Here is a 21380-nt window from a genome sequence, read left to right on the forward strand (position 1 = left end):
TTTCACATATATGGATATTATATATATATTGTATATAAGTATATATCCTTCACACAGATCTTAGCTTTAAGGTTTTTTTAAATTTATTTTGTTTTCTTTTTTTTTATTTATTTATTTTGAAAGAGAGAGACAGCAAGAGTGGGGAAGGGGCAGAAAGACAGGGAGAATCCCAAGCAGCACAGAGTCTGACTCAGGGCTCGAACTCAAGAAAAGTGAGATCATGACCCAAGCTAAAATCCAGAGTTGGACATTTAGCCAACTGAGCCACCTGGGCAACCCACAAAATCTTGGATTTAATCCCTTTCAAGTTTCACACAAATTTCACAACTACAAACAACATAAGGGCTAAAAAGGACTAGAATTAAGTACACAGGGAGTCAGTTATCCAAAATTTAAGAATTAATTTCTTAAGCTGCAATATAATGGAAGAGCCTGAATTCATTTTTCTTAAGATTCTGGTGATCGAACAATTCTATTTCTGGGTATTTATCGGAAGAATAAAGGTGGGGGGGGAATGTCTGGGTGGCTCAGTCGGTTAAGAGTCCGACTTGGGCTCAGGTCATGATCTGGAGGTTCATGGGTTTGTGGCCCGCCTGGGCTCTGTGCTGACAGTTGAGCCTGGAGTCTGCTTCAGAATCTGTGTCTCCCTCTCTCACTGCGCCTCCCCTGCTCATGCTCTTGTCTCTTTTTCTCAAAAATAAAGATTAAAAAAAGAAAGAAAGAAAAGAAAACATTAACTTGAAAAGATTATCTGCACCCCTATGTTCAATGTATTATTTACAATTAGCCAAGACACGAAAGCACCCTAAGTGTGCATCAAGGGATGGACAAATAAAGAAAATGTCGTATATAAAATGGAATATTGCTTAGCCACCCCAAAAAAAAGGAAATCTTGCCATTTGCAAAAACATGGATGGACTGAGGGGGGTAGCATTAAGTGAAGTTAAACAAAGACCAACAAATATTCTGATCCCACTTATACACAGAATCAAAAAAAAAACAATAAAAAACAAAATAAAAGTGAACTCATAGATAGAGAGACAGACCAGTGGTTTGCCAAAGGGGGGTGTGGGGTGGAGGCGTGGACTGTGAACTGGGTGAAGGAGGCCAAGAGGTATAAGCTTCCAGTTACAACATAAGTCCCAGGGATGTAATGTACAGCATGGTGACTATAATTTTATGATAACATTTTGTGTATTTTATTTTTTATTTTTTTATGTTTTTTATTTATTTTTAGGAGAGAGAGAGACAGCATGAGCAGGGGAGGGTCAGAGAGACAGGAAGTCACAGACTGAAACAGGCTCCGGGCTCTGAACTGGCAGTCAGCACAGAGCCCGACGCGGGGCTCGAACCCACGAACCGTGAGATCATGACCCAAGCGAAAGTCGGACGCTTAACCGACTAAGCCACCCAGGCGCCCCTCATTTCGTGTATTTTAAAGTTGTTAAGAGAGAAATCTTAAAAGCTCTCATCACAATAAAAAAACACTGTAACTATGTATGGTGGTGGATGTTCACTAGATTTATTGTCATCATTTCCAAAACATGTACAAACACGGAATCATTGTGTTGTATGCCTGAATCAAATGTTACACATCAAATATATCTCAATTAAAAAGATTCTCGTTATATCCCCCTATACTTATCAATAGCAAAAACAAAACTACCATTGCTTCTCCAGCACCCTCTTCCTGCTCCTTACATTTATCCTTCATATTAATGAAAATTAACAAATATAGGGGCGCCTGGGTGGCTTAGTCGGTTAAGCGTCAGACTTTCGCTTAGGTCATGATCTCGCAGTTAGTGGGTTCGAGCCCCGCGTAGGGCTCTGTGCTGACTGCCAGCTCAGAGCCTGGAGCCTATTTCAGAGTCTGTATCTCCCTCTCTCTCTGACCCTCCCCTGCTCACGCTGTCTCTCTCTCTCTCTCTCTCTCCTAGAAATAAATAAAACATTAAAAAAATAATAAAAAAAAAAGAAAATTAACAAATATAGAATATCTCATCAAGACAGACCTTGTAAATGGCCTGACCAGCTCCAACTGAACCGTCTCCAGACTCACTAGTTTAGAGTAACAGAGGCACCAGCATCTGTACCTGTGCCCCTGTGTTCAAATTATTTACGTGTATTTCCCCTTCTAAGTCACAAACACCATGAGGGCAAAAATCTTTTTCTTTTTTTTTTTTTTAATGTTTATTTATTTTTAAGAGAGAGCGCACAAACAGGGAGAGGCAGAGAGAGAGAGAGACAGGGAGACCCAGAAGCAGGCTCCAGGCTCTGAGCTGTCAGCACAGAGCCCCATGCAGGGCTCAAACCCACAAAACTCAAGATCCGGACCTGAGCTGAAGTCAGAGACTCAACAGACTGAGCCACCCAGGGGCCCCAAGAATCTCTTCTTATTCAATGATTCCATTCAATCACTTGACAAATATGTTTTGAGCACCTAGCATTTCCTAGCCTCCGGAGAGAGCTGAGTTAAGCAGTTCCTGCCTTCACAGCCAAGCAGAGGAGGCAGGCCCATAAACAAATTACAACACAGGCAAGAACAGAAATGAGTTCACAATTAAATCAGAGGAGGAATGAACTCTAGGGATGCAGAGGGAGTTCAGGGATACATTTATGGATTCTCCAAAAAGCCTTCGATAAATACCTGTTGAATGGACGAATGAATGAATGAAATCTTGCTTATGAGAGATGAGATCCCAGGTGCAAATGAGATGTATTAGTTGCTTCTGGAAGTCACTAGGTAACTTTACCTTCCAACAACCGCTGAAAGACAGACTCCAGCACACTCACCCCCACCTGAGGAAATCGCCTTGAGGAAAGGGCCATACCTGTACTGCCAGCCTTTGGCACTGCCACCGCGGCTGCTGCTGCTGCTGCTGCTGCTGATTCCACCCCCACAGCTGCTGTTGCTGCTGTTCTTGTTCGGGGTCACCGCTGTGGCCAGGCCCTCCAGCTTTCCTTCACTCTCTGAGACTTTCATTGTCGACACTGGTTCGCTCCCCTGCATCTTAACTCCGAAGTCCATCTGCCCTTCTTGAGCCGGAGAGAACTCTGCAGAGTAGTTTTGTAGACGCGAATTTGGAAGATTTGATCTGAAGGTGATTCCAGTTGCCAAATCAGGCCGCGGCTAGGTGGGAACCATCAAATGGTCCAGGGAAGGAATACAAGCATTCCTACCAAAGGAAAACTTTGAAGAGGGCAGGGGTAGCAACGAGGACAGAGATCCTCTAAATATATATCTCCTTCCCGGCAAAAGCAAGGAGGGAAGAATCACCCTGCCAGAGGCTTTGGTGGTTTACTCAAAGGAGAAGCTGAAGCAGCGTGGGGAGGTCGAGGACTCTAGGCAAGAGGGCTGGGCGAAGGGCAGAGGACCACGGACCGCGACCCGAGGCCTGACCTCTGAGCGGACGGACTGGCCCGCCGCGCTCCCTCTGCTCCTCCGGCGGGTCCTCTGGCGGAGGGTTCCGTCCAGCCCGCTCGACGGTTCCCGCCGCAGCCCCCGTGACAGAGCTGGGACCGCCCGCGCGCAGCCCGGGAGGAGGGCTGGGGAAGGAGGCCGCCGGGGGCGGGACGCCGGCTCCCAGGGCCGCCTCTCCTCCCGCCAGTGGCGAGCCGCTCGGGGCGACTTCTTCCAACGTCCCGGGCCCTGGACCGTCGACTGGGCTCCCAAGACCCACGGGTCGCTCGCCCTCTCCCCAGCCCCGAGCGTGAATACCACAACCGCGGGCGCCGCCCCACCCACAGCCCCACGGCGGGGTCACCCACCCGCCTGCTCTTTCCCCGCCTTCCCTTCCGGAGTAGTGTGAGCTCACTTCCCCCGAAGCCGAAGCGCCTGGCGCCATCTTGGCGCAGGGCACGCGGCCCTGAAGGGGGCGGAGCCTCGAGGTAGCGGTGCTGGGCCGGTTGACCCGGAAGGAGGGAAAGGCAGGGAGGAGGGACGCCCAAGAAGGGAGAAGCAAAATCCGACTTAGTGCAGTTGTGTGACTTCTGGCCTTCCTAACCAGATCCCATCCCTCCATTGGAGGGCCCATTCTAGGCATTTTAGAAAGGTTTAAGGGCGCCTGAGTGACTCAGTCGGATAAGCGTCGACTTCGGCTCAGGTCATGATTTCACGGTTTGTGGGTTTGAGCCCCTCATCGGGCTCTGTGCTCACAGCTCAGAGCCTGGAGCTTGCTTCGGATTCTGTGTCTCCCTCTCTCTCCCTGCCCCTCCCAGACTCATGCTCTGTCTCTCAAAAATAAACATAAAAATTTTTTTTTTTATTTAAAGAAAGAACGTTTAGAAAAATAATGTCGGGGCCCTTGGCTGGCTCAGTCGGTTAAGCGTCCGCTTCGGCTCAGGTCATGATCTCCTGGTTCTTGGGTTATATCGCCGATCGCCGCGATCGCCGCGTTGGGCTCTGTGCTGACAGCTCAGAGCCCGGAGCCTGTTTCAGATTCTGTGTCTCCCTCTCTCTCTGACCCTCCCCTGCTAGCTCGCGCTCTCGCTCTCTCTCTCAGAAGTAAATTTTTTTTAAAAGAAAAAGAATGTCATTTTTATAAGAAATTGCAAAATAACTTCTATTTGGGGTTCCTGGGTGGCTCAGTTGGTTAATGGTCAGACTCTTGCTTTCAGTTCAGGTCATGATCTCCAGGTTGGTGAGTTTAAGACCCATATTAGAGTCTGCTAACAGTATGGAGCCTGCTTGGGATTCTCTCCCTCTCTCTCTCTCTCTCTCTCTCTCTCTCTCTCTCTCAAAATAAACAAACATTAAAACAGCAACAACAAAACTCTTCATTTTAGTGATTTTTGCAAAAAATGCATGACATTGGAGTAGGGCAAATCAGTGTTGCAAATGAAAAGGAAACTGCTGTGGAAACTATGGCTCTCAGAATCAAAGCTAGGTACTCTTTCTCTGACCCCAGACAACTCACACTCGTTAGACTTTGGTTTTTTGCACCTGTAAAGAAAGAGTATTTGAAGGTGATTTTTAATGTCCCATCTAATTGTAAATTCTAGTTTCTAACAACATGACTTGTGAATTGAATGTATGTCACATGCAAAACACGAAGGCAAATACAAAGAAGTATTACTCAAAGTAAAAAGTAATGTAGTAAAATAAATGCAGATACGTAGATAATTAAAGCTATGAAGGGGCGCTTGGGTGGCTCAGTCGGTTGGGCGCCTGACTTCGTTAGGGTCAGGGCATGATATCACAGTCTGTGCTGACAGCTCAGAGCCTGGAATCTACGTTGGATTCTGTGTATCCTTCTCTCTCTGCCTCTCCCCTACTTGCACTGTCTGTCTCTCTCAAAAATAAACATTAAAAAAAATTTTTAAAGCTATGAAGAAAATTAAAAAATGATATAAAAAATAAGTGGGATGGGATAGAGAATCTGTTTTAGAAGAAAGGTTGAGAAAAGTCATCTACGAGAAGATATCTAAGGTGAGAAATGAAGAAACCTGAGGAAGCTAAGTGAAAAGAAAACTTTTCCTTCTGGGGAATGAGAGACCTGGCAGCATGAGGAGCAAGAGAGAGAGTGGCAAAAAATGAGAGTTAAGAAGTAGGCAGAGAAATTCGAATTTAATTGTTAGGTGCAATGGAAATTTATTGAAAGTTTTAATCAGAGAAGGTTTATGATCTGATCTATGTTTTTAAAAGATCTCTCTAGTCTTTTCAACAAGTAGCATTGAGTCAACTGGATATATAAGGAATGAAATTGGACCCCTACCTCACATCATACACAAAAATTAATTCAAAATGTATTAAAGACAAAAATATGAGAGGTGAAACCATAGAACTCCTGAAAGAAAAATATAGGGGTAAATCTCCATTACCTGGAGTTAGGCAAGCCTTCTTACATATGACATCAAAGCATAAGCAACAAAAGAAAAAAAATAGATTCAGCTTCATAAAAATTAGAAAACTTTGGTGCTACAAACTATACCATCAAAAAAGTAGAAAAGCGGGGTGCCTGGGTAGCTCAGTTGGTCTGACTCTTGATTTCAGTTCAAGTCATGATCTCAGTTTGTGAGTTCAAGTCCCACATAGGGCTCTGCACTGTCAGTGCAGAGCCTGCTTGGGATTTTGTCTCCCTCTCTCTCTGTCCCTCTCCCACTTCCTCTCTGTCTCTCAAACTAAATAAAAATAAACTTTAAAAGAAAAAGTGAGGGGCGCCTGGGTGGCTCAGTCAGTTAAGCGTCCAACTTCGGCTCAGGTCATGATCTCATGGTTTGTGGGTTCGAGCCCTGCGTCGGGCTTTGTGCTGACAGCTCAGAGCCTGGAGGCTGCTTCAGATTCTGTGTCTCCTTCTCTCTCTGATCCTGCCCTGCTCACACGGTCTCTCCTTCTCTCGCTGAGATAAATAAAACATTAAAAAAAAAAAGAAAAAGTGAAAAAATAAGCCAGAAAATGGGAGAAAAATATTTACAAACCATGTATCTGATAAGGAACTTATATTTATATTATGTTAAGCACTCTCACAACTCATTAATTAAAAAATAAATAACCCTATTTAAAAATGGGCAAAGGAACTGGATAAATATTTCTTCAAAGAAGATATACCAAAAGTCAGTAAGTACATTAAGAGATTCTCAACATTATTATTTATCAAGGAAACACAGATCAAAACCACAATGAGACAGGTGATTCACAACCACTAGGATGGCTATAATAAAAAAGATAGACAATAATCAATTGTTGATCTTGATGAGGGACGTGGAGAAGAAACTTGACACCTTACACACTTCTGGAGGAAGCATTACACTAAGTCTAAGAAGCAAGCCACAAAAAAACCACATATTGTAGGGGCTCCTGGGTGGCTTAGTCGGCTAAGTGTCCAACTTTCGCTTAGGTCATGATCTTGCGGTTCATGGGTTCGAGCCCCGCGTCGGGCTCTGTGCTGACTGCCAGCTCAGAGCCTGGAGCCTGTTTCGGAGTCTGTGTCTCCCTCTCTCTCTGACCCTCCCCTGCTCACGCTCTCTCCTAGAAATAAATAAAAATTAAAAAAAAAAACCCACATATTGTATTATTTCATTTATATGAATTTCCAGAATCGGCAAATCTATAGAAGCAGGAAGTAGATGAGTGGTTGCCAGGGGCTGGAAGGAAAGAGGAATGGGAAATTAGTGCTAATAGATATGGGGGTTTTTGAGGGGTAATTAAAATGTTTTAAAACTAGACACTTGCAATGGTTGTGCAATCTTGTGAATATACTAAAATCTACTTAGTTGTTTACTTTAAATGGGTGAAATTAGGATGCATGAATGATATGAAAATAAAGTTATTTTTTAAAAAAATAAATTCTCTAGTTACCATGTAGAGAATTGATTTTAGTGGGAGAAAAAGAGGAAGCAGGGAGACTCGTTAGGAGGCTTTGTAAGAAGTGAAGTGAGAAGTGATAATGGATTGGACTAGGGTGATGGCAATAAGGAGAGGGCAGTAATTGGATCCAAACTGTATGTGTGTGGAGGTGACTACAGCCCTGAAAGTCGACTGAATTTCCAACAGTGCAGGAAATATTCTTAAAGACCTCTCCAAAACCAGTCTGTTCTACTCATCACAGATGAGAACTCTGATCGTGCCCCTTCGAAACTCAGAACCCTCTAAGACCTTTATTCTGGAATAAATTCCAAACTTCTGTGTCCAAGAAAATATGGTGTGGTAATTGCTATAGGATTTAGAATTATTCTTTTATAGTCCAATACTGATCAAGATAAAGATCTCTATACAATCAATGAGGTCAGCCAGCTGTAAAAGCAAGCCAGGCTAATCCACTCTAATCAAGGAAAAGAAGTATTGAGTGTATGCCTTCATTGGATCAATGGCAGGTGCAAAGGAGGAACATACCAATCCAAGGCAAGAGACAACAAGGAGTCTGGAAAAATTTTAACTGTAGAGACCCAGGGACTATTTTACCATTGCTCCCAATGGTGATAAGACTTGGGGACTAGCTTATGCTAACCAAATGCACAACAGATAGCAAATGTATAGCAAATGGAAAGATAAGTGTTAATAATAAAAAATTCAGTCCAGACTGTTCAAGTTTGAGTATACTTTTTGTGCAAGCACTCAGCAGGATGTGCTTTTTACCAGAAGGTTACATGATGTTCATAGACTCATGAGCCAGAGTCAGGAAAGTTGATTGACAGATATTTTGATTTCTTAAAGCAAAAACTTTTATTGAGTCTGTTTCATTCAATGTCTAAAGAGAAAAAGAGCATATGATTTGAACAAAGATAAAGAAACACACTTTTTTAAAAGCCTTCAAAGAAGAATATATTCATCTCTGTGAAGACATCATTGTGCATTTCTCAGCTTTCTACTTGGATGATGGATCAGAGCATCACTCCACATGGAAAGAAGCTGCAAAGCACAGTGATCACGAACATTTGGGGGCACCTGGGTGGCTCAATCAGTTGAGTGTCAGACTCCTCATTTCCTCTCAGGTCATGATCCCAGGGTCATGGGATCAAGCTCTGTGCCAGGCTCTCAGAATCTTGGGATTCTCCCTCTGTTTCTCTCAAATTAAAAAAAAAACTCAAGAGAGTAAGTACGAGGATAACCATTGCATCATTAAAAAGAAAAGAAAAAAGGACATTTGATTAACATTCAGTTTTAGAAGCTTTATACCCATGATATGCCAGGATACAGGGCTTTTTAAAGAAGTTTCCCTTTAGGGTTTGCTCCTTGTATTAGAAATTGTAGGACTTTGGTATTTTTTGTTAAGCACTTTTAGAGTTCATTTTTTGAATTCAGGGCTGGTAATACTGTATCATTTTCTTCTTCCTCACAAAAAGTTTTTGGATATGCACCAGAATGACAATCACTGGACACTAATTCCACTGAATGTGACCTTGGGCAAATTACCTGAGCTCTTTGTACCTGTTTCCTTACTTGTAAAATGGTAGTAATAATGACAACTCTTCTAGAGTGCACCTGGGCAGCTCAGTCGGTTAAGCATCTGACTCTTAGTTTTGGCTCAGGTCATGATCTCTGATTCATGGGTTCCAACCCCATGTCGGACTCAGCGCTTTCACCACAGAGCCTGCTTGGAATTTCTCTCTCTCTCTCTCTCTCTCTCTCTTTCTCTGCCCCTCCCCTGCTCACTCTCTTTCTCAAAATAAATAAACTTAAAAATTTTTTTAAATGACATCTCTGCTATGGATTGAAATGTGTTCCCCTAAAGTTTGTGTATTTAATTCCTAATCCCCAATGTGATGGTATTTGGAGATGAGCCTTTGGGAGATAATTAGATTTTGATAGGCTCTATGATGACATTAGTGCCCTTATAACAAGAGAAATCATAAAGCTCACATCTTTCCCTCTCTTTCTCTCTGTTGGACACAGGGAGAAGAAGGCCATCCACAAGCCAGAAAGAGAATTCTCAAGAGAAGTCAATCATGTTAGCACCTTGATGCTAGACTTCTACCCTCCAGAACTGTGAGAAAATTAATCTCTGTTGTTTAAGCCAGCCTAGTCTACGGTATTTTGTTATAGCGTCCAAAGTGGGACAATCTCCCTTTGGAGTGATTGTCAGCATTAAATGAAATGACACATGTAAAGCGCTTAGACTCATGTCTGACAAACTACATGGTAAGTGCTTGGCAACTGTTACCCATCGTTATTAGGAGAATAAAGTTCACCTGCCAAGTAAAATGAATGGTTGTGTTTGGTGAGAGCACCTTTCTTTTGGACAACCCTGAACACACGTCAACCAGCATATTTTTGAAGACATATTCCAACATGTTTCTGTGGAAGAATACCAGCTTTGTGTCCCAAATGAAATGGGAGTTTTCCAAAGTACCCTGTTCAAGAGAGATCTGTCAGGGTATGTAAATATAGAGTCCTAAGAACATTAGCTAGAATACCAGCATGTGGGTGTCAGTGAGAAAATATAGGAGCGTAGGGTGATCCCTGTTCCAGTGGCTTCTCACAGAACCTTCCCTGACCATTCCCTCCGTACAGAGGAGCCACCTCTCCCCACTACTCTTGATCCTGTTACCCTGCTTTAATTTTCCTCATAGCACCTGACATTACAAGCTTTGCCATGGGTTTTCTGTCTCCTCACTGGAGTGGAAGCGGCATAAGGAAAGACTTAATTCTTTGTTCCCATTGCTGTATCCCCATTACTTGAACCCTGCCCAATGCATATGTTGAATTCGTGAGTGAATTCACTATAGTGGCTAAGAACAAGACCTTTGGCATCAGCCTTCAAATCTTGGCTCTGCCCCATAGTGTGCTTGACTGTGGGCAAGTGACTTACCTTGGTGAGCCTCAGTTTTCTCATCTGTATGTTGGAAAAAGGATGCAATAAGAAAATATTTAGAAAGTGTTTTAGCACAGTGCTGGCATCTAGTCAGCGGCAAACTGGCTATCTTCATTTTCTCATTCTACCCCTGACCTGCGGGAGAGGGAATGGTGACTTATTTCCCTGAAGCGAGACCTGCTTTCTCTGTGAGCCTGCTGCTATGAAAGCAGAATGAAGAGGACAGGACACAAATAAACTGGGGGTAGGGGAACAGGGAGCAGGGGAGTGGACAGCAGTACTGATCCCAGGAGAGGCACTGTAAAAATAAGGCTGTGGATCCACAATTTAAAAAAAAAAAAAAAAAAAAAAAAGAGTGGGGGAAGGAAAGAAAAGGAAGAAAAATTCTGGGAGAACAAAATATTCACATGCACAGTAGATGTTACTGCTACTGGGGTGAACATTTCAGTTAAGCAGGAACCCCAACCCCCTGCCAATTCCAGCTCAGGCAGAAACCCGTCAGCAATTTCCCACTCCAGTGGGGGTGATGCTGCTAAGGGCTCCCAGAGAGCAAGCATTTCACTGGACACATTCCCCTGCCCAGCTCACAGCTTGTAGTGGGAGTAAAATAAATAGACACACTCAGTGCTTTTGTTTGAGAGGAAGAGGGAAGAAGGGAGAGAAAATGGAGAAGCTGCTGTGCTCATATTTTTGATAAAATGAGATTTTTTTCTCCCATTCTCTGCCTCTCTCCCTTGAATTTCTATTGAACCTATAACTATTTCACTTAAATACACAGTAGACAGTACAATGAGCTCTTAAAACTGTATTATAAAATGAAAACACATGTTCCTTCCATGTGACATGCTCATCTTGCCCATTTTTAGACTCCTTTAGCTAGTGCAGGTGGTCTTTTGCTGACAGGAGCCCATAAAAATGAGCAGCCACTAAAGCCACACACCCTTCCCATCACCAAGTGGTGAATATGCCACAGGAAAGGAAAGAAAAGCCAATGTCACCCAGATATGAATTCTGGGGTCACTCATGTGGGTCAGCCTGCAAATTTATTTTTGCCATCAAATGAATCAGTTGACAGGGAAACAGTAGTTTTTTTTTAAATTTTATTTTGAGAGAGAGAGAGACAAAAGCAAACACAAGTGGGGTAGGGGCAGAGAGAAGAGACAGAATCCCAAGCAGGCTACACACCATCAGCATGGAGCCCCATGTGAGGCTCAAATCCACAAACTGTGAGATCATGACCTGACCTGAGATTAAGAGTCAGATGCTTAACCAACTGTGCCACCCAGGCACCCCGGAAAACAGTGATTTACTTGCCAGGACATATACCAATCCCACTGGGGTGGCTGGGAGGGGCAGTCAGTTAAGCATCTGATTCTCGGTTTCAACTCAGGTCATGATCTCTCAGTTTTGTGAGTTCAAGACCTACATCAGGCAGCACAGAGCCTGCTTGGGATTCTCTCTCTCTCTCTCTCTCTCTCTCTCTCTCTCTCTGTTCCTCCCCCATTTGCGCTGTCTCTATCTCTCTCAAAATAAATAAATAAACTTAAAAAAATAAAAAGTAAATAAAAAAGGAAAACACTATCCTACCACAAAAAGACAGCAAATATAAGGGTAGCACTTTTCAATTTGTGCTCTACACAATATTGCAGAGTATTAGTCAGTGTCAGTTGCTTTAAAATTTTTCTTGTTGTGGGGCGCCTGGGTGGCTTAGTCGGTTAAGCGTCCGACTTTCACTTAGGTCATGGTCTCGCGGTTCGTGGGTTCGAGCCCCGCGTCGGGCTCTGTGCTGACTGCCAGCTCGGAGCCTGGAGCCTGTTTCAGAGTCTGTGACTCCCTCTCTCTCTGACCCTCCCCTGCTCATGCTGTCTCTCTCTCTCTCCTAGAAATAAATTAAAAAAAAAAATTTTCTTGTTGTGATTAGATACATGTGAAAAATACTGATTTTTTAAAAAATCACACTAGCTCCTTTATTAAACAACTTCTTGGAAGATTTAATATGCTAATGTACATCATGAATCTTTATGACAGAGATTGAAGGTGTAATATTTCCCAACATTATTTGACCACAGAACACCTTTTACATAAAACATCTCCCAGGAATAGTGTCCACAAAGTTTATAGATCAGGATATCACTAGAAAGCAAGTGGAACCTTATGAAGAAATCCATCCATATTAAATTCACCTTATTGTGCATGTTTTAGTGTCTTATCTCTCCCAAGTGTCCCTGTTTCTGCAGGGCATGAGACTCCTCCCAAGAGGAGAATAATTCCTCTGGGTGATGATTTAGGACAGAGGCCTCAGATGTGTCCATAAACTCCTTCTGGGAAGGAGTTGCACCTTTAAGGCCCTAAGCATTAAAAAGATGTTGATGTTTCTCCCATATAATTCCAAATTAAAAAATACAAACCTGTGAAACAAATGAAAAGGATCCCCAGAAAGTTTGAATTTTCCCCATGAAAGACTGTTTTGAAATGTCCTATATCAAACTGAAAATATTTGGGAGGGGCGGTGTTTTACTGGTGTGCTAAACAGCCACCCAGTTTGGTCACTGGGTAACCCAGCACTAGCCCCCTTGCGGGGGGAGGGGAGAATGCCTTGCTACCTGGGAGAAGGGGATCCTACAGACGCTACACTGCCATACCTTGGTCCAAAAGGACTTGGTGCAATCTCTCTTCCACCCGTGAGAGGAAACTTAGGGTGGTGAAGTAGGAGAACATTTGTAACAGGAAGCCAGGGGAACCAGGGGTACCAGCCATTGAAGACAGATCCACAGCAACAGGGAATTGGGAGTGGCCTACTTTGAAGGCGGGTTGCCTATTGGTTTTGCCTCAGGAGCTCTCTATAGTTGTTTTTTTCTTTTTTGTCCAGGATGCTGAATATCTGCTTCTATGGATTCTGTGCTTAATGTCTCTGTGGGACTATGTCGGCATTTAAAAAACATTTTTTTAAATGTTTATTTATTTATATTGAGAGAGAGAGAGTGGGGGAAGAGCAGAGAGAAGGAGAAAGAATCCCAAGGAGGCGCCCCAATGCAGGGCTCGATCACACGCACCGCAAGACCATGACCAGAGCCAAAACCAAGAGTCAGATGCCCAAGCAACTGAGCCACCCAGGAGCGCCTACATAACATCTTTAATGTGAATTGTTGATAACACAAGAACAGGAATTATTTCTCATTTAAGAAGTACTGGGGCACCTGTGTGGTTCAGTCGATTAAGTGTCTAACTTCAGTTCAGGTCATGATTTCTCCACTTGGGGGTTCAAACCCTGCATCGGGCTCTGTGCTGATAGCTCAGAGCCTGGAGCCTGGTTCAGATTCTGTGTCTCCTCTCTGCACCTACTCTGCTCGAGCTCGATCTCTCCCTCTCTCTCAAAAATGAATAAACATTAAAACAAAACTAAAGGGATGCCTGCATGGCTCAGTTAAGCGTCGGATTTCGGCTGGGATCATGATCTCATAGTTCATGGGTTCAAGCCCTGCCTCAAACTCTGTGCTGACAGTGCCTAGCCTGGAGCCCACTTCAAGTTCTGTGTCTCCCTCTTTCTCTGCCCCTCCCTTGCTCACACTCTGTCTCTCTCTCTCTCTCTCAAAAATAAATAAACATAAAAAATTAAAAAAAAAAAAAAGAGCTCTTCCCACCCCACCCTGGGCTATGTGCACCTTGAGGACAGATTACTAGATGACAGGCAGGCACCTAACATCTAGCCTGACACTGAGCAGACCTCTGTAAATGCCTGTGGCATGAAGGAATGATAGGGTACTTTCAGAGGGCAAAATACCTTTGCCTTCCTTGGCCTGGCATCTCCCCTGGCATTTAGGCCAGGACTCTGCATTCAGTGGGCCCCCAGCTGGATGTTATTTTCTGGGCTGGCTTTGTAGGGAGGTTGCTCTTGCCACCCTTTTGTCCTCAGCCCCAGCAGCCCAAGTGCCCACTGTGATAATGGCATTTGTGACATTGTCACTCACACAGAATCAGACAATCAAACCGTCTGCTCTTCCCTCACATTGGCTACCAGTGCTCCATGGAGGGTAATTTATTTTTCTGAATACCAAACTGGTAGAGTAGAGCATCTTGAAAACAAGCTGCTTGTAGCCCAAGCAGAACCTGGAAGTTGACTGAGTCTGCTAGGGCAGGGAGCAGAGAGGCCAGATCAAGTGATTAAGGATGTAAAATGTAACTTTCTGTAGTAAGTTTATTGGCAAAGAACTAGAGATTTGGTAACATGCATGATAAATAAGAAAGAAGTATGATTATACAATAGAACGGAATTAAGTCAGATTTATCCAAAGGTTACACATATAGAACCCAAAGATGAACTATCAAGAAAGTTATGGTTTCTCCTTTCCTAGAGGCATTTAGGATGAAGAAAAATCCCCATCATCCTGAGCTGAAATGAGGTCTGCCCAGAGGAAAGGAGATTAAGATAGTCTCAGATGTTCAAAGCCCATAAGTGTTCTTACTTCTATGAAAACCTTTACTGCAGTCATTGAATAAATACTTATTACACATGGATTCTATGCCAGGTGCTGCTAATAGCAAAATATACAACCATAACCAAGACATAGTCCCTGCTCTCAAAGCCTACACATAGAGACAAGAAGCTGGATAGTAACAAGAAATTTAAAATAAGTGTGAGAAGGTCAAGTTACACGCAGTATGGAGCCCTTGGAGAAATAAGTGGGTAGGAGGCTGTTTACCTAATGTAGCAATAAGAGAAGTCCTGCTTGAGAAAAGCTGAAGCTGAAGTCTTACAGAGCTGAAGGCAGTGAAGTAGTACTTTAGGTAGAGGGAAGAACACGCCCAAAAAAGAAGCAGAAAAGATGCAAGAGGAACTTACAGAAAGCCAGAGTTGTCAGAGCTTGTAAGGTGTATGATAGAAGATGAGTCTAGGTAGGTAGTCAATAATCAGAGGCCAGATGTAGAAATTTGGACTTTTTCCTAAGCACGCAGAGAGCCACTGAATGATTTTAATCAAGAAATAAATTACATGATGAGATTTAGGTTGTTTAATGTAGAATGGCATTACTTCTACCTGGACCTAAGTACAGCTTTGCTCTGAATTAGGTTCATAAGCACTAATTTCCCTTTTACATTGTTGGATTTCAAGTGGAAAGTTGACATCTAGCTCAACTGCTATGTCTCCCAAGCTATAAGATAAAAAACAGAAACATCCAGCAAGGAAATCTTCCCTTTATCACTGTAAGAGAAGTAAGTGATGTATCTTTGTGGGACCTATTTGTATTTCTCCATTTCCTGACGCTTGTTTTATCAGAAAGAGGAATGGTGAACTCTCTCTGAGTTCTTCCTTTCTTCCTCCTATCATGGCTACCATCTTTACAGTGCTATGGGACAACCATGCTGCCTTGTGTAAAGTTGCTCAATACAGTGGACATAGCATAAAGGGACATTCGGTTCCTTCCTTCCATCTTTTAAGGAAATGCTAGCTTTGTTGTAAGCTCTTCTTTTTATGGCTATTATAGTTGTTCGTAGCTCTTTCACTGCAACAAAACCTGTTTCAGCTCTTTGGAACCATTCAGAATGTTTTAGAATTAATCCGATCTTAAACCAATTTCTCCTATGTTCTAGGAAGAGAATAGGTGAAGAAGACATTTCATGCAGACTATAGCTCAATAGCATCAATTCATCTCATAGAAGCACAAGAGAGACAGTGTCCGCCACCATCCAGGTGTGATTCTATGTGCTTTCCATCCTGGATAGCTTGAAACAAGAACAATTGTCTTATTGTTCTTGGCAACCTAAGTTACCCTTTGTGAATCCAATACTGTTGGCAGGCCAGGGTGCTAATTACTTGGAGCATCTGGTCAGGCTAGTCAGAGGCCAAGGTCAGCTAGTCCTCTCATTTCCTGTCTTCAGTCTTTCCTAAGGCTGAGCTTTCCATGCTTCTACAACCCTGCCTTATGGTAGCGTGCTCCCAATTTCAGCTCAACTTTTAATCAGGATCCAAAGAGCCGAATGTGATATAAGCTTTGCTAGTTGAACAAAAGGCAAAGAAAATATCACACTTACATGTCAATTGCTATTGAGAGGAACTTCTGTGATGACTCTTTGCAAGGTGAAGAGTAACAGATGTTGGCCTTTTTACTTGACCAGACTCACAGATGGAAATGGGGAACGGGGTCAGGTAAATGAATTCAGGAGTCTGGGTGGGGACTATAGGAAGTGGAGAATACAAGTTCCATCTAAAGAGAAGACCACTACTTCACTCCAATAGACTGTTGCCAGGGAGGCCCAGTAAAGTGGAATCTTCTGATTTTCTAAGAGAATCCAGAATCATGGGCTTTAATGTGAAAGTCCCTCAAATTTTAAGTATTTGCCACTTATAAAAAATGTTTAATATGTGCGGACCAACATAAAGCATGTTTGATTCAACCTATTCAACCCATTTGGGTCACCAGTTTGGGATCTGTGGTATAGAGTCTGTTCCAGTTGCAACAGAAGTCTGCAACCAAAGAAAAACCTTCACCTTTCTGCATAGGATGGATGAGATCTAAGTATAAATCCTAGCAGTGTCCTTACAGCTTGGCACTTTTGGAAACAAAACGTTCCATTCCTATTCTCCCTGTTGTAGAAGAGAACAAAGGAGATGTGAAAACACCAGGGATACAGGATAACGAGGGCTGCTGTAACAAAGTACCATGGACTAGGTGGCTTGAATGACAAAAATTGATTTTCTCACATTTCTGGAGGCTAGAAGTTTGAGATCAAAGTGTTGGCAGGATTGGTTTCTTCTTCTTCTCCTTCTCCTTCTCCTTCTTCTTAATGTTTTTTATTTATTTCTGAGAGAGAGAGAGAGAGAGAGAGAGAGAGACAGCATGAGCAGGGGAGGGTCAGGGAGAAAAGGAGACACAGAATCCGAAGACAGGCTCCAGGCTCTGAGCTAGCTGTCAGCACAGAGCCCGACACGGGGCTCGAACCCATGAACCGTGAGATCATGACCTGAGCTGAAGTGGGACACTTAACCTATTGAGCCACCCAGGCGCCCCAGGATTGGTTTCTTCTGAGGCCTCCTTGGATGCAGATGGCCATCCTCTCTCTGTGTCTTCATGGGCCTGTGTCCTAATTTTCCCTTCTTATAAGGACACCATTCATATCAGATTAGGCCCACTCATATGACCTATTCTAACTTACTTCTTTTAAGATCCTATCTCCAAATACAGTCCCATTCTGAGGTACTGGGTAGGGGGTGTTGGACTTCAAACTATAAATTTGGGGGGATACAATTATCCCCTGACCATTATCAGCAGGTTCTCTCTCCTCACATAGCCTTTCTTGGAGCAGCATGTGTCTTTTTTCCATTGCTCTCATTTAATGGAAGTAGGTAGCCTTGGAACAAGAATGTATTAACTCCCATCTGTGCCCAGTCTTGTGGGAAAATTCAAAGAAAAAGAGGTATAAAAACACAGTCTAATCAGAGCAAAAAAAGAGCTTGCATATCAAAGCCCTGCCTGGACATAATTTTTTACATGAGGAAATAAGACACATAGGAGTCCTGTGACATGCCAAAGGGACAAGGCTGTAGCCTCTCTGAACTGGAAGGGCCTTGGCCATCATCTATCCTATCATTCTCTGAGGGATGCCTTCCTTCCAAAATGTTCCTGCCAAATGGCCCAACTTCTTTCCACATTTGTATTTCAGAGCTCCAGGTATTTCAAGACAGAAATCATGTCACTATCAATATTTTTTAAGATAAAAACTTTTGATTCTAGGTAAAATTCTGAACTCCTGTGAGCATTCCTTTCAAGATGTGATTCAAGTACTTTTACTGTCCTGTACATAACCTAATATTTGTTTTCTTACAAATATTTCTTACAGGGTGTGCCAAAAACTTGATAAGTAAATTTGTGGATATGACAACACCAGTATAAAGTAGATCAGGTCAATCATCTCCCTTACTGTTGACATTATGCTTCTATAATTATAGCCTTTAATCATTGTAGCACATCTCTCTGTTCTTGTACATTAACCTCATCTTAAGTCCTTTACATGGATGCTACAAAAAGCCCATCTTCTCACCTAATGCCTGTGTACTTGACTTTTTTTTCCTGTTCACTTCCATCTTGCCAGATTCTCCCTGTTGCTCCAGCCTGTTGAGCACTCTTTGGATTCTGATTTTGATATCTCCTCTATTCACTGTCTTCTCTGGCTTCATGTTGGCTGTAGATTCATCAGACTGTCACTGTTGTACTTATTCAAGTCATGGACAAAATTTTAACCAGGACGGAGTCGGAGTAGAGTCAGCCTCTGGATTCACATGGATCCAGTAAGTCAGAATTCATATGTGGTGAATCATCTCCATTTTCACCCTGTTTGTATTTCTCCACTTCTTTTGAAAGGATGTTGTAAGAGATTTGGCTGAAATCTCATGGCTACAGCTTTTCTTTACCATATGGCCTATGAGCTTTAATTAAAAAAAAAAAAAATTATGTTTATTTACTTTTGAGAGAGAGAGCATGAGTGGGAAAGGGGCAGAGAGAGACGGAAATACAGAATCCAAAGCAGACTTCAGGCTCTGAGCTGTCCGCACAGAGCCGAATACAGGGCTCAAACCCACAAACTACATGTTCTGAGCCAAAGTCAGATGTTTAACTGACTGAGCCACTCAGGTGTCCCCTACCAGCCTTAAGTTTAAAGACTCATCCAACAAGTCAGTGAGTGAGCTGAAACAGTGTAGTCTCTGCTGTCCCAAGTCTCCCTGCCAGTTTGCAGATAAGAGAGACAGACAACTGGAACACAGTCAAGAGGCTGTGGGCTCTTCTCCATCAAGCGAGAGAAGAGACATGAGAAGGGAGGACCTTAGAGTGCCCAGTTGCAAGTAGATTAAAATCTTTTTGGCTGAATCCGCTTTGAGCATGCTATCTCCTTTCCCACAACTTTTCTCTTCTGCAAATTGGAGGAAATGATATCTTCTTTAAGTATGGGCTGGTAGTTGTTTGAAACACACATGGATCTCCCACTATGGTTTTAAGATACTTCTTAGGAATCTTTTTTCTCAGGTAAGAGAATTTTGTAATTATGCGACTAGTCAGGAGAACTAGCCATTACTAAATATGCACTTACTAACCTGCTAGATATGAAGCTCTGCAGACAGTTCTAGTCTAGTCCAATACTCAGAAGTTTCTATGCTGGTCTTGAGTTCCATAGTCCATGATATCATAACTCTAATATCGTGGCTGACTCCTGTCCTCATCCTTGTCTTTAAGAGTTGAACCAAGAGGGGCACTTAGGTGGCTCAGTTGGTTGGGCGTCTGACTCTTGATTTTGGCTCAGGTCATGATCTCACAGTTTGTGGGTTCAAGCCCCATGTCAGGCTCTGTGCTGACATTGCAGAGCTTGCTTGGAATTCTCGTTCTCTCTCTCTCTGCCTCTCCCCTACTTGTGCATGTGCTCTCTCCTCTCTCTCTCTCTCTCTCAAATATTTAAAAAAATTTTTTTAAAAAGAGTTTAACCAAGAAAATCAAGCTCAGCTTTAGATATTGGGGTATATCCCTGACTATGAAAGTATGGGGAACCTAAGATGAATCTATAAGGGAGATACTGGAAATTCTTCATCCCTCTAGGGCTTTAGGCAGAGAATTAACACCAATCTGTGAGAGATGGGGTTGGTACAAAACCTAAAGGAGATGTGACCCCAAACAAATCTGACCTCAGACCTTGTAAGGGTTTCAGTTTTTTTGATGATTAAATGACCACAGTAAGAGAGCTGCCACAGAGAGGAGAAAATTGGAGAGCCTTGTTTTAAGTCAATGACCTTCCAAAACCAACACTTACAGCCAACCAACCACCACATTGGTGATCACTTGGTGGGACATGCCCTCCTGGATGCTGCCTGGGCCATCAGCTTCATGTGCTGCATTGCTCTGAGAGGCTTTTCCACTTGGCCCGATTTCTCCCCTTTGTCACGAGATTCCTCTTTAGGTGAAAGCCTTCACAGGAAAAATATATCACGGGGCGCCTGGGTGGCTTAGTCGGTTAAGCGTCCGACTTTCGCTTGGGTCATGATCTCGCGGTTCGTGGGTTCGAGCCCCGCGTCGGGCTCTGTGCTGACAGCCAGCTCAGAGCCTGGAGCCTGTTTCAGTCTGTGACTCCCTCTCTCTCTGACCCTCACCTGTTGACGCTGTCTCTATCTCTCTCCTAGAAATAAATAAAACATTTAAAAAATATATATATATCACATTTCCATCACGTGTGTCTCCTCTTCCCAAGTATATCAATGAGAGCTATCTTAATCCATTTGGGCTGCTCTAATAAAATAACAGACTAGGTGGCTTTTTATTTTCACTTTAAAACAGTCATAATTTAAGTATTTTATTTTATGTTCAATGAGTTGGCATTCAGGTAGGTTATCTTGGGTATCTGCAGTTAAGGTAGGCATCTTGGATGATCCATTCAAGGAAGGTCATTTAATCCAACTTAATGAAGCCTATATCCTGTGAATACTGATGGAAACACTGGCAGCACATGTTGAGGCCATTTTTCCAGATCAGACTGTGCCAGTTTGAGCAGATAAGGCAAGAACGAGAACCCTGGCCAAATTTCATCTGATGGCCCCAGTAGAGCTGCTGATGACCCATCTTGCTCTTTCAGATGCAAAAATGAAAGGGAAGCATGGATGGCTTAAACAATATTTATTTCTTGAGCCTAGAAGTCCAAGATCAAGGCACCAGCAGGTTCAGCATCCAGTGTCTTCCTGGTTCATAAACACAACCATTGTCTCACTGTGTCCTCATTTGGCAGAAGGGTCAAGAGAGATCTCTGGGGTCTCTTTTATAAGAACATGAATCCCATTCATGAGGGCTATCCCCTCATGACCTAATCACCTCCCAAAGGCCCTACCTCCTGATACCATCACATGAGTCAAGCTTTCAACAAATGAATTTTAGAGGGACAAAAATATTCAGTCCAGAACAAGAGCTGTGAAGAGTCCTTCCCTATCTCAGACTGGATTCTAATGGACTAGTATTTTTCTCTGTAGTACTGGGCTCAGTCGTGTTTTGGCTGATATTAATTGGACGTAAAGTGATGTTAGAGTTTTGTTACTATCTTATCCATCCCTTAATGGTTCAAAAATCTATTTAGCCATGCCAAGAAGACAGACATATCTAGTTT

General features: G+C 43.0%; 2 protein-coding genes across 2 annotated transcripts in view; both read right to left on the reverse strand.

Annotated features, from left to right (window-relative positions):
• Positions 1 to 3737, reverse strand: part of OSBPL11 (oxysterol binding protein like 11) — an 84732-nt gene extending 80995 nt beyond the window's left edge. The window contains exon 1 of the mRNA XM_039253043.1: positions 2832 to 3737. Coding sequence (XP_039108974.1) covers positions 2832 to 3028 — 197 coding nt within the window. The 5' untranslated portion in view covers positions 3029 to 3737. The remainder of the gene's footprint in view (positions 1 to 2831) is intronic.
• A 16937-nt stretch (positions 3738 to 20674) lies between these two features.
• Positions 20675 to 20845, reverse strand: LOC120245859 (40S ribosomal protein S29-like). Its single transcript, XM_039253018.1, has one exon. It carries the CDS (start codon positions 20843 to 20845, stop codon positions 20675 to 20677), a length of 171 nt encoding a protein of 56 aa, XP_039108949.1.
• Positions 20846 to 21380: the final 535 nt, after the last annotated feature.

The sequence above is a fragment of the Hyaena hyaena genome, unplaced genomic scaffold, assembly GCF_003009895.1.
Source record: "Hyaena hyaena isolate Hyena2069 unplaced genomic scaffold, ASM300989v1 scaffold_434, whole genome shotgun sequence".
NCBI classification, from domain to species: Eukaryota; Metazoa; Chordata; class Mammalia; order Carnivora; family Hyaenidae; genus Hyaena; species Hyaena hyaena.